We start from the raw sequence: 16,969 nt of genomic DNA on the forward strand, positions 1-16,969 counted from the left end.
TAAACAAACCAACTTATATAATATATATTGTTACGAAAGTATACTTTTCTTTTTCTTTTACATTTTTTTATTTATTTATAAAGTTGTTTTTTTATTAAAGTTTAATAAAACAACAATCTGATACTATATCCATTAATATCTTTCTTGTTTTCTCACAAGATGTCTCAATGGTTGCCTCTGTTATCGATATACGCATGATTGTTTCCACTTGATTCGTACCGACCATATGATAAATCTTTAGAGTAGCCATTGAGTTATTACCGATTTTATTATTATTATCTTCTATTTCCGTTTGTATATTATTATATCCTTTCTATAATTATTATTTAAGTTGGTTAAGTTTGTTAGTTTTGTTTAGTTTAGTTAACTGTTATTGAATATTAATATGAATAACTACTTATTCATTGATCGATTTAAACACTTACTTGATAGATTTGTTTAATTATATTTTGAATTGAAAGAGAACCCCATAGATATTTCTCTTTCCAATGTGATAGACTACTTAGATCTGAAATGTTTGGATTGGTGAGATGATATTTATGATCGGAAAGTGAGAGTACCGCTTCTATTTGAGCAACCGATACAGAGTTTTCACCATTATCTACCAACAACTTTGGTTGTATCTGTTGTGCCAATGTCTTATCTAAATGACCATTCTCATACCTCTTTTTACTACTCTGTTTGATCTTTACAATATCATTTGGATTCATATAGGTTGTATTACCTTCACTTCCACTTGATTGTTTATTCTTTATAATATTTGTATCTTAAATAATATCAACAACATAGCTACGTTAGTAACAAAGTAACAAACAATATTAAAAATGATAATATTGTACATACATTGATATGATGTTATTAAAGTTGAAGGTGATATCTCCATTATTAAATCATTCATTTCATTGGTTGAGAATCTAGAGTCGATCGGTATGAATTGTATTCTACATTGTAGCTGTTGGTTGAATGGTTGCAGTGTCTTTTTAAAGTCGTATTCTGGCTCGATCAGGAGAATCGAATTCTTTGGGTTGTCTCCCCAGATGTTGATCATGTGAACGACGTCACCGACACGACACGACGGATGACCGACAAACACGATGCTGCCTTCTTTCGGTTGGAATCGCGATGTGATATGAGTGACCGGTGTAAAGTGTTGATTACGTATCATATCCTGGTGGAGGAACGGTGCTTCCGGCATGTAAGACCGCTCTTTCTTGGCGCGATTCAACCACTCCGAGTAGATGTCTGCATATGACAGCACAGCCTTGGCAATCTGTGAGATAAAGTAGATGTGGACGAACCCCAGACCCACCTTTGAGAGATACTCTGAGAGTGGTTCTAGCAAGTCGAGAATCGTACCGCATGAGTAGGTTGGAATGAGAACGTTGCCACCTGAACTCAGTGTTGAACCGATGTTTGAGAACAACTCGGCGATCGCATCGTTGAGAGTGATCTGCGGGTAGACATTCAGCTTTGTAGCGATGACAAGATCGGCATTCCTCAGAGATTGACGGTCGAACGGCTCTGGATATCTCGTATTATAATTGGAACTATCCGAGAGATATACAATCTTCTCATAGTTATTCTCGACAATCCAATTCGATCCACCCAAACAATATCCAGAGCTAACAGCTCTAATTGTAAATCCATAGAATTTCTATAATAATAATAATAATAATAACAAGAAAACAAACGTATATATATATTAACATCATCATCATTATTTATCTATATTGTTGTATGTTATATAACATAGTCTTACTAAATATTCATTAAATCTAACGGTTTGTATCTTTTCAAAACATTTCTCAGTATCATGATGATTGTAGAGATCTCTCCAATAGTAAGCATATTTGAATACATTGTTTGATTGCGCTGCACCAATCTGTTTTAGAAGATCAATCGATTGCCAATATTGATTTCTAGTTGTTTTTGATTGTTTATCTATTTGTACTAACTCATCTAATAGTAATCTAATAATAATATAAGTAGATAGTTAGATAATGTTTAACAAATTAGTATATATATATATTATGATCGTTGTTTATGATAATTATCATATCAATTAACTATAGTTACCTTCCATATTGTAAAGTAGGTTCAGTCGCATAGATCTTTCCTTTGAATGATGTATACTCTGTTATAAAAGGTAGTGCATAGATGTTTGTATAGTTTGATATGAGTATGATATCGATGGTTTCGAAATCAACAAGATCCAATTGAGGTATCTGATATTTAATACCGCTATCTATGAATATATAGTTATTAATCGATTTAAAACAACTACTATTCTTTAATGAATTATCTACATTATTATTATTTTGCGTTGTTGTTGTTGATGATGATGTTGATGTTGATGATGTTGCTCTATAATTAATAATAGGTGTAATAGGTAGAAATTGTAATATAGATGTAAAATCAATAGCACAATCCAAGAGGATTCTAGTATTATTGAAATCTAATAAATAACAAGGATTACCTAAACTATGCTATGCAATGCAATATTTAATGTTAGATTATTTGAATTAGTTCAAATTTATACTTTTATACTTACTAATTTCATATTTATAATATTAATATACCAGTGTGATGATCAATTTAAACAACTTATATTAATCCAAATATGGAAATAATTTTTGATCATCAAATCTGAAAAAAAAAAAAAATGGTCATTAATAAATAACAACCGATAAATAGTTTTTTATTTTCATCTATCTTTTTCTTATATCTATAAAACAGATAAAAGATGTTATCGAGGACATCATTACATAGTTATACTATTACTAAAAACAGTAATCGTTTATTCAATTCATTTAATAGAATATTTAGTCAGAATGTTGTTACTCTTTTAAAGAATAATAATAATAATAATAATATAAATAATATCAATAGTAATATAAGAAGTTATGGTAGTAGTACTACTACTACTAAACCTGTTGTAATAGGTCAACCTACACATGAAACACATCCACATCTATTGGATAAAGGTGAAGGTAATGTATATTGATTGTCTTTTCATTAATAATGTAAATAAAGTGTTAACATTTAGTGTTATTGTATATATAATAGTTATAAAGGGAATCAAATTGGAGGAGTTTAAAGAGAGAAGAAGATTGTTGGCAGAGACATTACCTGTTGGTTCGATTGCATTGATTATGACACCACCAGAACCGATGATGTCGTATGACATTCCCTATCATTTCAGACAACACACCAACTTCTATTATTTTACTGGTTTGAACGAACCTGAGGCTATATTGGTTATCGAAAAGACATCGGACACTCAATATAAAACATCGATCTATTTGCGTGAGAAGATACCAGAACGTGAGATTTGGGATGGTCCAAGATGTGGTTTCGAAAATGTAACAAAATTATTTGGTGTTGATTTTGTATGTTAATAATAATAATATTGATCAGTCAGTTAAAAAAATTGAATTCTATATATATAGAACTAATAATGTATTTTATTTTATTTCTAGGGATATCCATTAACACAATTAGATCAATTAAAAGAAACAATTGGAAAATATAAACAAGTTCTTTTGAATAAGGTGGAATGGAGTAAAGTTTTTGAGAAACTTGGAAATCTACAGTATTATGATTTGGAGAGATATCTACAACAGATGAGATTGGTAAAGTCACAGGCAGAGATCAAGATGATGAAACAATCTGGTGATATCGCTGGTGATTCATTTAAGGAATGTATGAAATATATTCGACCAAACATGAACGAGCAAGAGCTAGGTGCCTATTTTGAATTTTCAATCAAAAAGCGTGGTGCTCAGAGAATGTCATATCCTCCTGTTGTCGCCGGTGGTAACAATGCAAATACCATACATTACATTTCAAATAATATGTTATTAAAGTAAGTGTTGTCAATCAATCAATCAATGTTATTGTAATTATTAATAACAAACTCTCAATTGAATTTATTGAAGAGATGGAGATTTATGTTTAATGGATGCAGGTGCTGAGTATTGGGGATTCACAAGTGATATCACTAGAACCTATCCTGTGAACGGTCGTTTCAGTCAGGCACAACGTGAGATTTATGAAGCGGTTTTGGATGTAAATAAGCGATGCATAGAGTTGGTCAAACCTGGTGCTTCTATCAATTCGATTCACGAGCAATCGGTACTGATGATTACGGAGCATCTTCAACGACTTGGAATATTACCGAGTGGCAAAACAGTGAGTTCGCTGGCAAGAAGTGGTGTCTATCATAAATACTACCCACATTGCATCGGTCACTATCTTGGAATGGACACACACGACTGCATCGATATCAGCTACGGCGAGACTCTGACCGAGGGTATGATCATCACAATCGAACCGGGTATCTATATCGATGCCAACGACATGTCAGTCGATGAGAAATACCGTGGAATCGCCATTAGAGTTGAAGATGACGTTGCCATCGTCAATGGCAAACCATTCGTTTTAACATCGAGAGCGCCAAAAGAAATTTCAGAGATTGAATCGTTGCAGAAATAATATTGAAACACTCAAATCCAATGACATTTTCATAATTAAAAAAACATAACAATGGTAACGTTATAAATAGATATTTTATATTTATTAATTTTAATATATTTAAATGAACAAAATGGGTGTTCAATTAATTAACTCAACATTTTTTTGTTTTTTTTTTTGTTAAATGAATTGTAACGTTATTAATTTTTTAAACATCAATCCTATAATTAATATTTTTAGGTAGATTTTTTACAAAGTAAATTTTCTATAACTTTTAAAAACTAATTATTTCTATAACAGTGGATATTTAATTTACTATTATTTATCATAATTATTGGTTTTAGTCAAAGTTATACATAGATATAGTCATTTTTGTTATTATTTATAAACTTTTTTTTCGAACATGGAAATTTCAAATTTTTTTTTGAAAAAATATTTTTTGGATAATAAATCATTATTAAAATTAATAATATTGGCAACTATAGAATTTCGGAATAAACTATACAAATAATTTAATATTTCAAATAGAAAGTTCTAAAACAAATGATTTCAAAATTATGATTTCCAACAGTTTTGTTTGTCCATACTATTGTTTGAAATACCAAATTTCAATAAGATTCCAATCATTAACGGTAGATTTGATATGAATATTATTCTTTATTTGGATTTCTCAAAGTTTGTAATATGGCGCCATTAATCTATACTAATAAATATGGATTAAAATGAATTTGATTCCAATTTAATTCCTAAACTCCTCACTATAAATAGTGATGTTTTTGTTTAAAATTCATTCATTCATTTAACAAAATCTATTAACTTATCATAATATTATATTTTAATTACATACTTTTTAAAAAAACCTTAACAATTTTTTTTTATCACCAATATTTTTAAAATGGTTAGAACAAAGAATACTGCTCGTAAGACTGTTGGAACTAAGGTACCAAGAAAGATGATTTCTCAAAAAACAGCTCCAATGGAACCGGTATCTGGTATGAATATAGAAATTATATTAAAATAAATAAATAATTAAATTTTTAAAAATTTTTTTTACTTTAATTATTTTTAGGTGGTATTAAAAAGACACATAGATATAGACCAGGAACTGTAGCTCTAAGAGAGATTAGGAAGTACCAAAAGTCTTCAGAGTTACTTATACGAAAACTACCATTCCAAAGACTAGTTCGTGAAGTAGCCCAAGAATTTAAAACTGACTTGAGATTCCAATCATCTGCTATTGCTGTAAGTTCATACATATTATTTTACTCTTATAAAAATTATCTATAACATTTTATTTTAAATTGAAATAGGCACTACAAGAAGCATCAGAAGCTTATCTTGTTGGTTTATTTGAAGGTATGTATATAATAAAATTAATTTGATCTAAGTTTTTTTTTTTTGTCAAAATCTAATAGCTTTTTTATTTTATTTTTTTATTTTTTCAAATATAAGATACCAATCTTTGCGCTATCCATGCCAAGCGTGTCACTATAATGCCAAAGGATATGCAATTAGCCAGAAGAATAAGAGGTGAACGTACCTAAAGCCACCAAACGTTTTTTTTTTTTTTTTTTTAACAAAAATAACCAAAAATAGATAAATAAACAAATCCAAATCATTTAAAACCGTCAGATTTGATGTTCAATAAGTTTAAATGAACGATTTCTGATTCTCTAATTTTTCAACTCATTCTCTAAAATCAAAGTTAAATTTATATGAGAAAGCAATCAAATTGGTCCCCCACCTGAAAATAAAAGAATTTAATATAGTGTTTCTTTGTTCATCAGGAATGTCTTCAAAAACAAAAATGTGAGTAACACGTTTGAAATTTTTTGATCAAAGAAATCCAAAAGTAAAAAAAAAAAAAAATTGAAAAAAATTTTTGCTTAGACAATTCCATGGATTGTAGCTGGAAACTTGACTTCTATAAGAACTGGAAACCCTGTTTGTTTGAAATAAATCCAATATTTATAAAAATAATAATTACAATTAATTATTTATATTTCTATTTTTTAATATTTATCCAATAATAACAATATTTTTTCCAACTATATTTAATTAATATTAATCTTTTATATTTATTTTTTTAACTAAATCCTATAAACTTAATTATACCTTTTTTTTAATAATATACTATTTATTCATAAATAATTTTAAAAATGGGAAGATTTAATAAAATGAAAAATTTCTTGTGCTTAAACAATAGTTGGAGATTTACTTTAAATTCCAAAGAAACACATGTTACAATTACACAAAATAAGACAGTTGAAATCAATGGTCAAGAGATTGCCTCCATTTACAATAGAAATATGTTGCGTTTGGAGTTTGTTTATGAAGATCATATGTTTTATGTTTGTGCTGGTAATGCCTTGCCATTCTTTGGAATCAACACTCAATTGTACATGGACCAAGTTAATATCATCAATGGAAGACAATACCACACTACCCCAATTTTCGAGCGTATGCTTCTCTTAGTGTCTGTCTATTTGTTTGGTGTTTTCTTTGGTTTCTGGACACTTATTCCAATCGCTGTATATACTATCTGCCTCTACATGTTCTTCAGACACCGTAACTATGTAATTGTACAATTGCCATCACAACTCCAGGAACACCAAGGTGTAACGGCCATCGCTCCAGTTCATGACCAATCCAGAGATAGACTTGTCACCTACGGAACTAACAATCCAATTATGACTCATGTATTATTACCAATCGACGAGAAACTCCAACAACTCCGTCAACCATCTACAAACACCGTTGTCATTCAACCACAAATGCCACCAACCACCTACATCACCAACCCAGAGGAACTAAAGCAATTGCAACCAATCCCAACTCAACAAACACAAGTACAACAGCCACAACAACCCCAATACACTGTAATGCCAACTCAACAAAGCCAACCACAAATGCAACAAGGAATGTATCCACAATTCCAAACACTTTATTCTCCATACCAACCACAACCAACTGGTCAATTATATCCATCATACATCCCACCAGTCCCAATGCAACAACAACAACCAATGCCAACTTCACAACCAAAATCTGTTTAAAATCAATTTTTTAAATAAATAAATCTTTTTTTTCCACTTATAATTTATTTAATTAAATTTTAGAGCTTGAAGATCACTTCTATTTTCTATTATTATTATTATTTATATTCAAAAAATTGTCTTGGCCTTTGATTACCGTATAATATTGTTGTAGTAGAGTTGTTGTTTTGTCATTGATAATCCTTTACTAAGTGTAATTCATCTCCATTAAAAGTGCACTTGAAAGGTTTTTATATGAGCATGGATTTGTGTTTATAATTAATTTAGGTTACATTCAAGTGGTTTTGAATAATTTTTAATTAAAAATTATTATTATTTGACCGGCGATTATTTATAAAAAATAAAATGAGGATGGAATTAATCTAATCTTTTTTTAATTTTTACATTATTTTAAGTTTTTATTCTCTTGCTTTTTGAAGGAGTTGTCTCCTTGTTAATTGTTCACCATTGGGAAGTGTGATGGTTTGTTTGTTGTTCAAAAGAGTTAATCCAATGTCTTTGTAAACCCAGGATTGTGTATTATCCAACTTGTTTGCTTCCAATAATAGTTGTTGCTTTGTCATTGTCACACCATTGTGGAGGGTGAATGTTTCATTTACATACAGTGTTTCTGCAAAGTTAACATATAAATGTGGAATATTTGGTCCACACTCTATTGCTTTGGCAAATAGTTGCTTTTCTGTCATGGTCTGTCCATTATTAAGTGTAATTGATTCTCCTCTCGAAAGTGTAATTGCAAGGTTATAATATGGGTTTGAAATGGTTGGATCACATTCTATTACCTTTAAGTATAGTTGTTGTTGTGTCATTGATTGTCCATTGTTAAGTGTGATCGATTCACCCTCTGAAAGTGTAGTGGCAAGGTTAGAATATGCACCAAAATTATATGGATTACACTCTATTGATTTCAAGAGTAGTTGTTTTTCGGTCATTGATTGGCCTGATGGAAGAATGATAGATGAATGTTCATCATTAAGAGCGACAGATAACTTATGATAAGCTTTTGAATGATTTGGGTTGATATCAATGATTTTCAACAAGAGTTGTTCTTTGTTCATTGATTCACCCGATGGCATTAAGATTGTCTTTTGATCATTGTTGGAGTCAATATCGAGTGTCATTGCAAGTTCGTAGAGTGCATCTGTATCATTTGCATTGATACCTATTGCATTCAGATATATCTGTTGTTTATTTTCCATTTTTCTTTTCAAATGATTTATTCTATTTTAAATAGAAAAAGAAAAGATGATGAAGTTAGTTTTTTTTTAATTATTTGTAATTTTTAGATCTAAAAAAATTCGATATCTTTTATTTTATATATATTCAAACATCTATTTTAATATTCATTGATTGTCTCTTAAGAATGGAAAAGTTTAAAGCTATTAGAAGAAAGTTTGAGTATCAAGGTAGAACTATATATGAATGGGATCAAACACTTGAAGAAGTTAATATTTATATAGAGGTACCAGAGGGTGTATCATCAAAGATGATAGCTTGTCAGATCACATCAAATAAACTTATATTAGGTATTCGTGGTAACCCTCCATTCATAGATGTATGTAGTAAATAAGTATTTCTAAATTAATCAAACGCGATACAATAACTAAACAACGAATCGAACGATTTTGTTTGTTATCACAAAAAGGAGGAGTTTTTTAGTACAATAAAACAAAAAGATAGTTTTTGGACGTTGGAAGACGGTGTAATCAATATAACACTACAAAAGATGGATAAAGGTGAAACTTGGTTTGCAGCACTGAAAGGACACGGCAATCAGATCAGTGGTGACTCGCATCTCAACGAAGAGGTAAAGAAATCAATGATGTTAGAGAGATTCCAAGAGGAGAATCCCGGTTTCGACTTTTCATCTGCAGAGTTCAACGGTCAAGCACCTGACCCTAGAACATTCATGAAAGATCTAAGGAAATTCTAAACTACTACTCTGGTATATGTATATATAATATAATAATAAAAAAAATCAACTACTCTTTGTACAAAAAAAAAACAGAATAACATTTATAATTCTAGCAAGTTCAACAGTTTTGTTAGATCATCGATTCACTATTAACATATATATATATATATATATATATATATATATATATATATATAATGAAATTAAGACTGTAATTAAAAGAAAGATTAATAAACTAAGTGTGAAGTTGTTTGTAGAAGATAGGTAATTACCAACCAAATACTTTTAACAATATAATACCCTTTGGTGTATGTTTGTCATGTAGAATTAATAATAATAATAAAAAAGATCTATTTAAGATGTCTGTATTTTATTGTTATATGACACTTGACATATGATTAAAAAGAAAGAAAACGAAACAAAAGTGTACAAAAAGAAGGGGAAGGGAAAGAATATTTAGAGTTGATTTTGACTTGATGTAAATACAATGTAATATTATGATTATGATTATGATTATTATATTATTTATATAAAGAATGTTATTTAATTCCAACCATCTTCTTCATCTTTCTTGTGGAAATATGCCATGAAAGCAATCAATGTAGCATAAACTGTAACACCTCCTGCAATTGCAAATCCTAATGATTCATATGTAATCTATAATAATAATGATGATGATGATGATGATGATGATAATAGAAAGTTGTTTGTTAGATAACCTGTTACTGAATTCAACTATTAAAGTGTTTGTTTTTCAAAAACATACAATTGAGGAGTGTGCCATGATGGCTGGAATAGCAAATCCACTGATAACGAAAAATCCTGTCAAGAACATACCCAAATCTGTCAAATTTCTATAGGATTTTAGTTAAATGATTACAGATGTCAGTTAGTTCTAAAGTTAAAGATAATGATCACTAACAAATATAGACATACCCTGACTCACTTGAGAATGCGTCTCTATTCTTACATATCAAATTGGGGAATGGTGCTAGGAAATACGATGCAACTACAATGATTGGCCATCCAGAGTGTGAGAATACACATGCCAATATATTCATCAAGAGACCTACTGCGAATGCACAGGAGAATCCAATAATTCTAAATGATTATAAAAAAAAACAGTAACAATAAACAACAAATTAGGTTAACTATATTTATGATCTACCATCGATTATTAGATTTCAGATTGATCAATATTTGTATAGTTCATAGCCATCAAAACTACTTTTGTTATCTATCAAACTATCAATCAATCAATCAATCTATCTGTCTAACTAATCAATCTATTTAATTAAATATTTACACTAGAATATTATTGAATTCATTCATGTTAGTAAAACTAGTATTAATGCAATATAAACTGAATGTGTAAATGTGGATTGTAATGTTTATGATTATGAATATGATTATGATGTTTAGTTTGTTGTTTGAACTTACCTTTGATATCATGAGCCATCGTTAGTTATATTATAATTTTATTATTGAGAAAAACTCTTATATATTAAAATACTATATTTATATTTATACTATAATTATTCAATAGCTAATAACCAAAGGCTAATTTAATTGATTAAGAAAGGAAAAACAAGCAAACAAAAAAAGTTATGTTAAAAAAATAATAATAAATTAAATTAAACAACAATATTCTAATGTGTGTTAGATGAGAATTGACAACACACAAAAATAAAAAATAAATAATAAATAATAATTGATTTAAACTTTATACTAAGTTATGTGATTTATTAGTGTGAAAGACTCTTATTATGATCAACTAACACCACTCCACAAAAATATATTAATTAAAAAAATGTGTAAATTTTTTTGAAATTCAAAAATCATATTCCTTAAAATGTAAGAAATTGTAGAGCTCTGCTTGCATTGCTTTTTATTTTATCAATCGATTGATAACAACAATGATTTTAAAGAATGAAGAATAAATAAAACAAATATAATAAAAATAATAGTTTGATTTAAATCTTTAAAGATTATGACTTTTCTTTCTTTGACCAAGTTCACCTACCTTCTTTGGGATCAATCAAAAAAAATAAAAATAAAAATAAATTTCTTTTTTTTTTCCTTGTTTGGCATATTACATGAGTGTAAAAGCCAACAAAAATAAACAAAGATAAGATAACTGTAAAAATGAATGACATAGATATACAAAATAGTAATAGTTATTGCAATAAAAGTTTTTACTTTAAAAAGATATTAAATTCTCAATTTTTGAGAAATAAAATATTCAGAGATGTCAAACAGATTCACAGACAAAATAACACTCTCAATATGATGTTCGATTGGTATGATCTTGGATGCTTCCCAGTGGAGTTGATCAGATTCAATCAGATCGAAAGATTCAAATCGATTTTCAACTGTGTCATATCCGCTGTCAGTAGTCAATCATATGATATCGAAGTATTAAATAGTTTCCTATTATCATTCATGGATTCGTTATCGTTGGCAAGACGTGATTTGATTGAACTCGTTTATCAACATGTTAGAAGTAGCAGTAACCTGTGTGATAAAATAAACTTCAAATTGATTCATGATAAATCAATGGTACACGGACATCTACCGATAATCCAATTCCTTCATGAAAACAAAATCGATTCTGTATTCAAAGGTGACTCGATGAAGCTGGCCGCAATGCATGGTCACCTTCATATTGTACGGTGGCTACACGAGAATAGAACAGAAAAGGTCTCGGAATCTGTGATGGACTTTGCAGCTAAAGGTGGACATTTAGAGATCGTCAAGTTCCTATTTACCAATCGAACAGAAGGTTGCTCTTCAGCTGCTAAAGATCAATGTAAACACTTGCCAACTGCACAATTCCTTCATCAGAACCTAACGGATCCATTGATATCGTACAAAGTTGCAGTGGAATCTGGCGATCTCGAGCTGGTAAAGTTTACTCTCGAGAGCTATCCAGAACAATATAAACCATACTACATTATACACGCAATAACCAATAAACAATATGAAATTGCCACTTACTTGCTGGAGAATCGCACTGAGGGAAAGATTAGTGGTCGAACAATGAATAGCGCCGCTTTCCAAGGTAATTTCGAACTGGTAAAGAAAATTCATGTCAGTGGAAGACTAGTTTATCCACACAATGAAATACAGAGTGCCGCGATGTCTCTATCTGAAAATCGACTGGAAATCATCGAGTTTCTTCATCAACACCGACAGACTGTTGGGAGCATGGATAATATCGATGCACCCTATTGGGCTGCATCGCAAGGTGATTTGGAATTATGTAAATTCCTTCATCGCAATGGATACCGTGGCAGTATGTCTGTAAATCAAGCGGCACTCAACGGACATACGGAAGTACTTCGATTCTGTACTGAGAATCGAACCGAACTTCTTAGCTCAAACATTCTAGGGCTAGTCGCTGAAAACCAACATTTCGAAACACTCCAATATATTTTCCAGAACAGAAGTGAAGTTACTTTAAACGATGAAGTAATGGATCGTTTGGCAATTTTTGAGACTCCCGATGCAATGGAATGGTTCTCAGCGAATTCCAATGTACAATTCACTTCGAATGCATATTACTTTGCATGTGAGAACAATAGATTGGCAAACTTCCAGTGGTTGTACGAAAAGATGAAAGTATCATTGAGGAAGGATATAGATCAGACGGCTGCTAGTCGTGGACGCTTGGAGATAATAAAGTATCTACACACTATAAATGCTCCATTTTCACAAAAAACAATGGACTTTGCTGCTATTTCTAAAAATCTCGATTTAGTTGCGTTTCTTCATCTAAATCGTACAGAAGGCTGTTCTCCGTCAACACCGAGCTACTCCCATAGCTTTGCAATGACCAAACTGCTTCTAAACTGTAATTGCGGGAATATATCAGAAGACCCAATCTATATACATTACTTGAAAAGACTGGAATTTATCAAAGTTCATAAACTCTGAAACATACAACCTAAAATCAATAAAACATCATAAACTGATTTAATCAAATAATTAAAAGATATTTCAATTATTAGGTATAAACCTATCAAATAATTGAGTTTGATGGAATATTATTCTGAAAAAAAAAACTACAAAACTCTTAGGGTTTTTTTGGACAAAAATTTATAGAAATTCAGAAAAATGTTCCTACTCTGATTATACTACAACCATTAAAAAAAATGAACATAGAAGATAATAGTAATAATAGCTTTTACTTTAAAAAGATATTAAATTCGAAAATATTGAGAAATAGAATATTCAGAGATGTTAAACAGATTCATAGACTCGACCGTTTAGTTTACGATTGGTATGACCTTGGATGCTTCCCAGCGGAGTTGATCAGATTCAATCAAACTGAAAGGTTTAAATCGATATTCATCAGAGTAATATCTGCGCTCAAAGATCAATCGTATGATAGCTCTCTACTAGCTGATTTCAAATCGCTATTCATTAAATCATTGAAACTTGCAAGTGAACGTGGCAAACTTGATTTAATTGAAGTTGTTTATCAACATTGTAGCCATTCACTAATAAACTTCAAAGCTATTCATGATGAGTCGATAAAACATGGGCACTTACCAATAATCCAATTCCTTCATGAAAACAAAATCGATTCTGTATTCAGTGGAGAATCGATGCAATTGGCTGCAATGCATGGTCACCTTCATATTGTGCGGTGGATCCACGAGAATAGGAGAGATAAAGTAACAAAATCAGCTATGGATAACGCAGCTGCCAAAGGTCACCTGCATATAGTCGAGTTCTTACACGCCAATCGAACTGAAGGCTGCTCTTCAAAAGCTAAAGATCTATGCAGTCACCCGCCAACTGCACGATTCCTTCATCGTAACCGAACCGAACCATTGACATCGCTAAACGGTACAATTCGTTCTGGTGATATTGAATTGATCGAATTTGCTCTCAAGAGATATCCGTTTGTCTATAGACCGCTCAATATCATCAGCTCAATATATGATGGTCAGTATGAAGCCACCAAATATCTACTGGCGAATCGCACTGAAGATTGTATTCTGTCGACCATTAACCTAGCTCTGGTGCATGGTCAATTTGAATTGGCCAAACAAATTCACTATCACACTAATGGAAACAATGAAAAATCGAATGAAATAATATTGGTTCTGTCGTCGCCAAACAAAGATAGCGCCAATCGAATGGATATGATTGAATTTCTATATGAACATCGATTTAAAGAGGTAGATTTGGAGAGTTACTATATTATGATGAGTGCTGCAAGAGAAGGTGAACTTGAAATAGTTCGGTTCCTACATAGAAAAGGATATAGAAATACAAGAGAGGTCATGGATCAAGCTGCAATCAATGGACATACAAAAGTGGTGCGATTCCTAAATGAAAACACCACCGAAGGTTGCTCAGCCAATATCTTAGATAGTCTTTCACGCAAAGCGAATACTTTCGAAACATTCAAATATCTCTTTGAGAATCGTAGCGACTGTATCTGTACCAATAAGACACTGAATAGATTGGCATCGTTTGAAAATCAAGAAGCTATGCAATGGTTGATGAATCATAACAACAACCTACATTGTACTGATAAAGCCTATAAATATGCATGTAAGAACAACAGGTTGTCGAATGTCATTTGGTTAAAAGAACATCTTGAATTACCATTCAATGACAACACATCGGAATTCGCAACCGCACCAGAATGTTTAGATTTGATCATATATCTACACAATCAAAACGCTCCATTTTCAAAAGATGTTATCGGTGATGCTGCAGAGCAAGGTTCAAAAGAAATCGTTGAATTTCTACTCACCAATAGAACCGAAGGGTTCAGCGAATTAGCACTGGAGTATGCACTTACAAAGAATGATTTTGCAATAATGAAATTGCTTCTTCTTAATAATAGAGAGAGAATCTCAATACCATCTGAATTGGATGATGAATTAAAATTCAAAAGTTACCCAGAAAGACTTGAATTTATTAAATCTTTAAATATTTAAAGATTTGCAAACATGTTGTAATGTATTAATAATAAATCATTTGTTATCACGATCAAAAAAAAAACTAATATTTTTTGTTATTTTATTTTATTTATTTTTTTTGTCGTTCGTTTTTTGTTTTTTGTTAAATTAAATTTTATTTTATTTCTCACTTTTTTAATTATAATATAAATATATATAGATAAACAGTATTACAAGTTAATATTTAAATAAAAATGAGTGATAATAAGAAAGCAGTACATCCACTATCTAGAAAGGCAAAGAAGATCACTAAGGCTGGTTTCAGAGTGGTTAGAAAAGAAAAGCAGGTTACAATGAAGAATAAAGAACATACTGTATTATGTATGTGTTTTAACTAAAGTTGATTGATTTAATTACTATTTAACTAATGATAACTATTACTTTAACAAAATAGATCAAAAAGTTAAATACTTCCAAGATAAGATTAAAGAGACACCAAAGAAAGTATATACACCAAGAGAACTATCGAGATGGATTGAAGAATATATTAATAGAAACGACGATAAACTTCTGGGAGAAGATGAAATCAAAAAGAAAGTCAATCGTTCAAATACAGCTGATTTATTAAATTCATTAAAAGTTGATGAACTTAAACAATTTAATGGTGATGGTTATTGTATGTATATATAACAACAAAATAATATTATAATAATGATTGATTAGCTATTAACAATAACTAAATGAATACTATAGCTATTCCAGATTTAACAAAGATAAGTAATGTAAAGTGGTTGAATGAATGGGAAGGAAACATGCAACTGATACATCAATTGCAAATGAAGAAATTTAAATCAATCGATGGAAAGGACGACAGTGAAGTATCTACAGATGTTGCAACATCAACTACTACCACCACCACCACCAGCAACAACACTGAAGAACCAAAGTCAATTAGAACACAATTAGAAACACCCGTTACCACCAACCCATTTGCTCTTCTTTCAGCTTCACTAATGAGTAAACCAACAACAACCAACTAAACAAAATAATAATATAACTAAATCCAATGAATTTAGATTTAGATCTAAACAACATTTTAATCAAAAATAAATAGTATTTATTATATTATTTAATATTTATTATTCATCAATTATTATTATTATTGTATGAATAATAAAAAAGAGAGTAACGTTATATAAGACTTTTTTGAATTGATCCATCATATTTTTTTTTTTGGGTAGATGGTCAAAGCAAGGCACAAGTAACGTATTTTTTGTTTTGTTTTTTTTCAAATGTATTTTTTTTTGAATTTTATTTTTATTTTTTTCATTTTTAAATTTTTTTTTTGCCAATTACCATAGAGTACGCTTTTCAAATTTTTTTTGAGGTCATTCATCAATAGAGAATCAACACGATTTTAAGTGGATTAGTATGTGATTCGTTTTTTTATCATAATAATTTTTTTAATAGTAAAAGCAAATAATTAGTTTTTTTGTTATAGTTTAATCAACAATTACAAGATTTATATTAAAATCAATAATAATATAATAATTACAAATTCGTCGTTTTTCCAAAATTCTTCTCTTTTCTATCTCAAATATTGT

The 16,969-nt window shown here is 30.1% G+C and overlaps 10 protein-coding genes across 10 annotated transcripts; 7 read left to right on the forward strand and 3 right to left on the reverse strand.

The window, feature by feature from the left end:
* Positions 1 to 94: 94 nt before the first annotated feature.
* ints9 (integrator complex subunit 9) lies at positions 95 to 2,560 on the reverse strand (the record flags this gene model as incomplete). The annotated part of the gene is made up of 6 exons (XM_020575032.1): positions 95 to 313; positions 426 to 766; positions 844 to 1,654; positions 1,760 to 1,970; positions 2,077 to 2,486; positions 2,552 to 2,560. The coding sequence occupies 6 exons, from the start codon at positions 2,558 to 2,560 to the stop codon at positions 95 to 97; spliced, it is 2,001 nt and encodes a 666-aa protein (XP_020435446.1).
* Positions 2,561 to 2,743: 183 nt separating this feature from the next.
* xpnpep3 (aminopeptidase P family protein) lies at positions 2,744 to 4,494 on the forward strand (the record flags this gene model as incomplete). Its single annotated transcript, XM_020575033.1, has 4 exons — positions 2,744 to 2,990; positions 3,067 to 3,389; positions 3,480 to 3,865; positions 3,939 to 4,494. The coding sequence occupies 4 exons, from the start codon at positions 2,744 to 2,746 to the stop codon at positions 4,492 to 4,494; spliced, it is 1,512 nt and encodes a 503-aa protein (XP_020435447.1).
* An 874-nt stretch (positions 4,495 to 5,368) lies between these two features.
* Positions 5,369 to 6,017, forward strand: H3a (histone H3; the record flags this gene model as incomplete). Its single annotated transcript, XM_020575034.1, has 4 exons — positions 5,369 to 5,465; positions 5,543 to 5,715; positions 5,784 to 5,829; positions 5,926 to 6,017. The coding sequence occupies 4 exons, from the start codon at positions 5,369 to 5,371 to the stop codon at positions 6,015 to 6,017; spliced, it is 408 nt and encodes a 135-aa protein (XP_020435448.1).
* A 633-nt stretch (positions 6,018 to 6,650) lies between these two features.
* PPL_04125 (uncharacterized protein) lies at positions 6,651 to 7,529 on the forward strand (the record flags this gene model as incomplete). Its single annotated transcript, XM_020575035.1, has 1 exon — positions 6,651 to 7,529. The coding sequence occupies one exon, from the start codon at positions 6,651 to 6,653 to the stop codon at positions 7,527 to 7,529; it is 879 nt and encodes a 292-aa protein (XP_020435449.1).
* Positions 7,530 to 7,927: 398 nt separating this feature from the next.
* Positions 7,928 to 8,728, reverse strand: PPL_04126 (tetratricopeptide repeat protein; the record flags this gene model as incomplete). The annotated part of the gene is made up of 1 exon (XM_020575036.1): positions 7,928 to 8,728. The coding sequence occupies one exon, from the start codon at positions 8,726 to 8,728 to the stop codon at positions 7,928 to 7,930; it is 801 nt and encodes a 266-aa protein (XP_020435450.1).
* Positions 8,729 to 8,892: 164 nt separating this feature from the next.
* Positions 8,893 to 9,462, forward strand: PPL_04127 (NudC domain-containing protein; the record flags this gene model as incomplete). Its single annotated transcript, XM_020575037.1, has 2 exons — positions 8,893 to 9,084; positions 9,175 to 9,462. The coding sequence occupies 2 exons, from the start codon at positions 8,893 to 8,895 to the stop codon at positions 9,460 to 9,462; spliced, it is 480 nt and encodes a 159-aa protein (XP_020435451.1).
* A 525-nt stretch (positions 9,463 to 9,987) lies between these two features.
* Positions 9,988 to 10,903, reverse strand: vps55 (Vps55 family protein; the record flags this gene model as incomplete). The annotated part of the gene is made up of 4 exons (XM_020575038.1): positions 9,988 to 10,101; positions 10,211 to 10,298; positions 10,381 to 10,545; positions 10,809 to 10,903. The coding sequence occupies 4 exons, from the start codon at positions 10,901 to 10,903 to the stop codon at positions 9,988 to 9,990; spliced, it is 462 nt and encodes a 153-aa protein (XP_020435452.1).
* Positions 10,904 to 11,589: 686 nt separating this feature from the next.
* PPL_04129 (uncharacterized protein) lies at positions 11,590 to 13,380 on the forward strand (the record flags this gene model as incomplete). Its single annotated transcript, XM_020575039.1, has 1 exon — positions 11,590 to 13,380. One exon carries the CDS (start codon positions 11,590 to 11,592, stop codon positions 13,378 to 13,380), a length of 1,791 nt encoding a protein of 596 aa, XP_020435453.1.
* A 218-nt stretch (positions 13,381 to 13,598) lies between these two features.
* Positions 13,599 to 15,404, forward strand: PPL_04130 (uncharacterized protein; the record flags this gene model as incomplete). The annotated part of the gene is made up of 1 exon (XM_020575040.1): positions 13,599 to 15,404. The coding sequence occupies one exon, from the start codon at positions 13,599 to 13,601 to the stop codon at positions 15,402 to 15,404; it is 1,806 nt and encodes a 601-aa protein (XP_020435454.1).
* A 215-nt stretch (positions 15,405 to 15,619) lies between these two features.
* PPL_04131 (translation machinery-associated protein 16) lies at positions 15,620 to 16,852 on the forward strand (the record flags this gene model as incomplete). Its single annotated transcript, XM_020575041.1, has 5 exons — positions 15,620 to 15,746; positions 15,820 to 16,041; positions 16,119 to 16,382; positions 16,753 to 16,794; positions 16,836 to 16,852. 5 exons carry the CDS (start codon positions 15,620 to 15,622, stop codon positions 16,850 to 16,852), a joined length of 672 nt encoding a protein of 223 aa, XP_020435455.1.
* Positions 16,853 to 16,969: the final 117 nt, after the last annotated feature.

This window comes from Heterostelium album, assembly GCF_000004825.1.
Source record: "Heterostelium album PN500 unplaced genomic scaffold PPL_contig8, whole genome shotgun sequence".
In the NCBI taxonomy this organism is placed as follows: domain Eukaryota; phylum Evosea; class Eumycetozoa; order Acytosteliales; family Acytosteliaceae; genus Heterostelium; species Heterostelium album.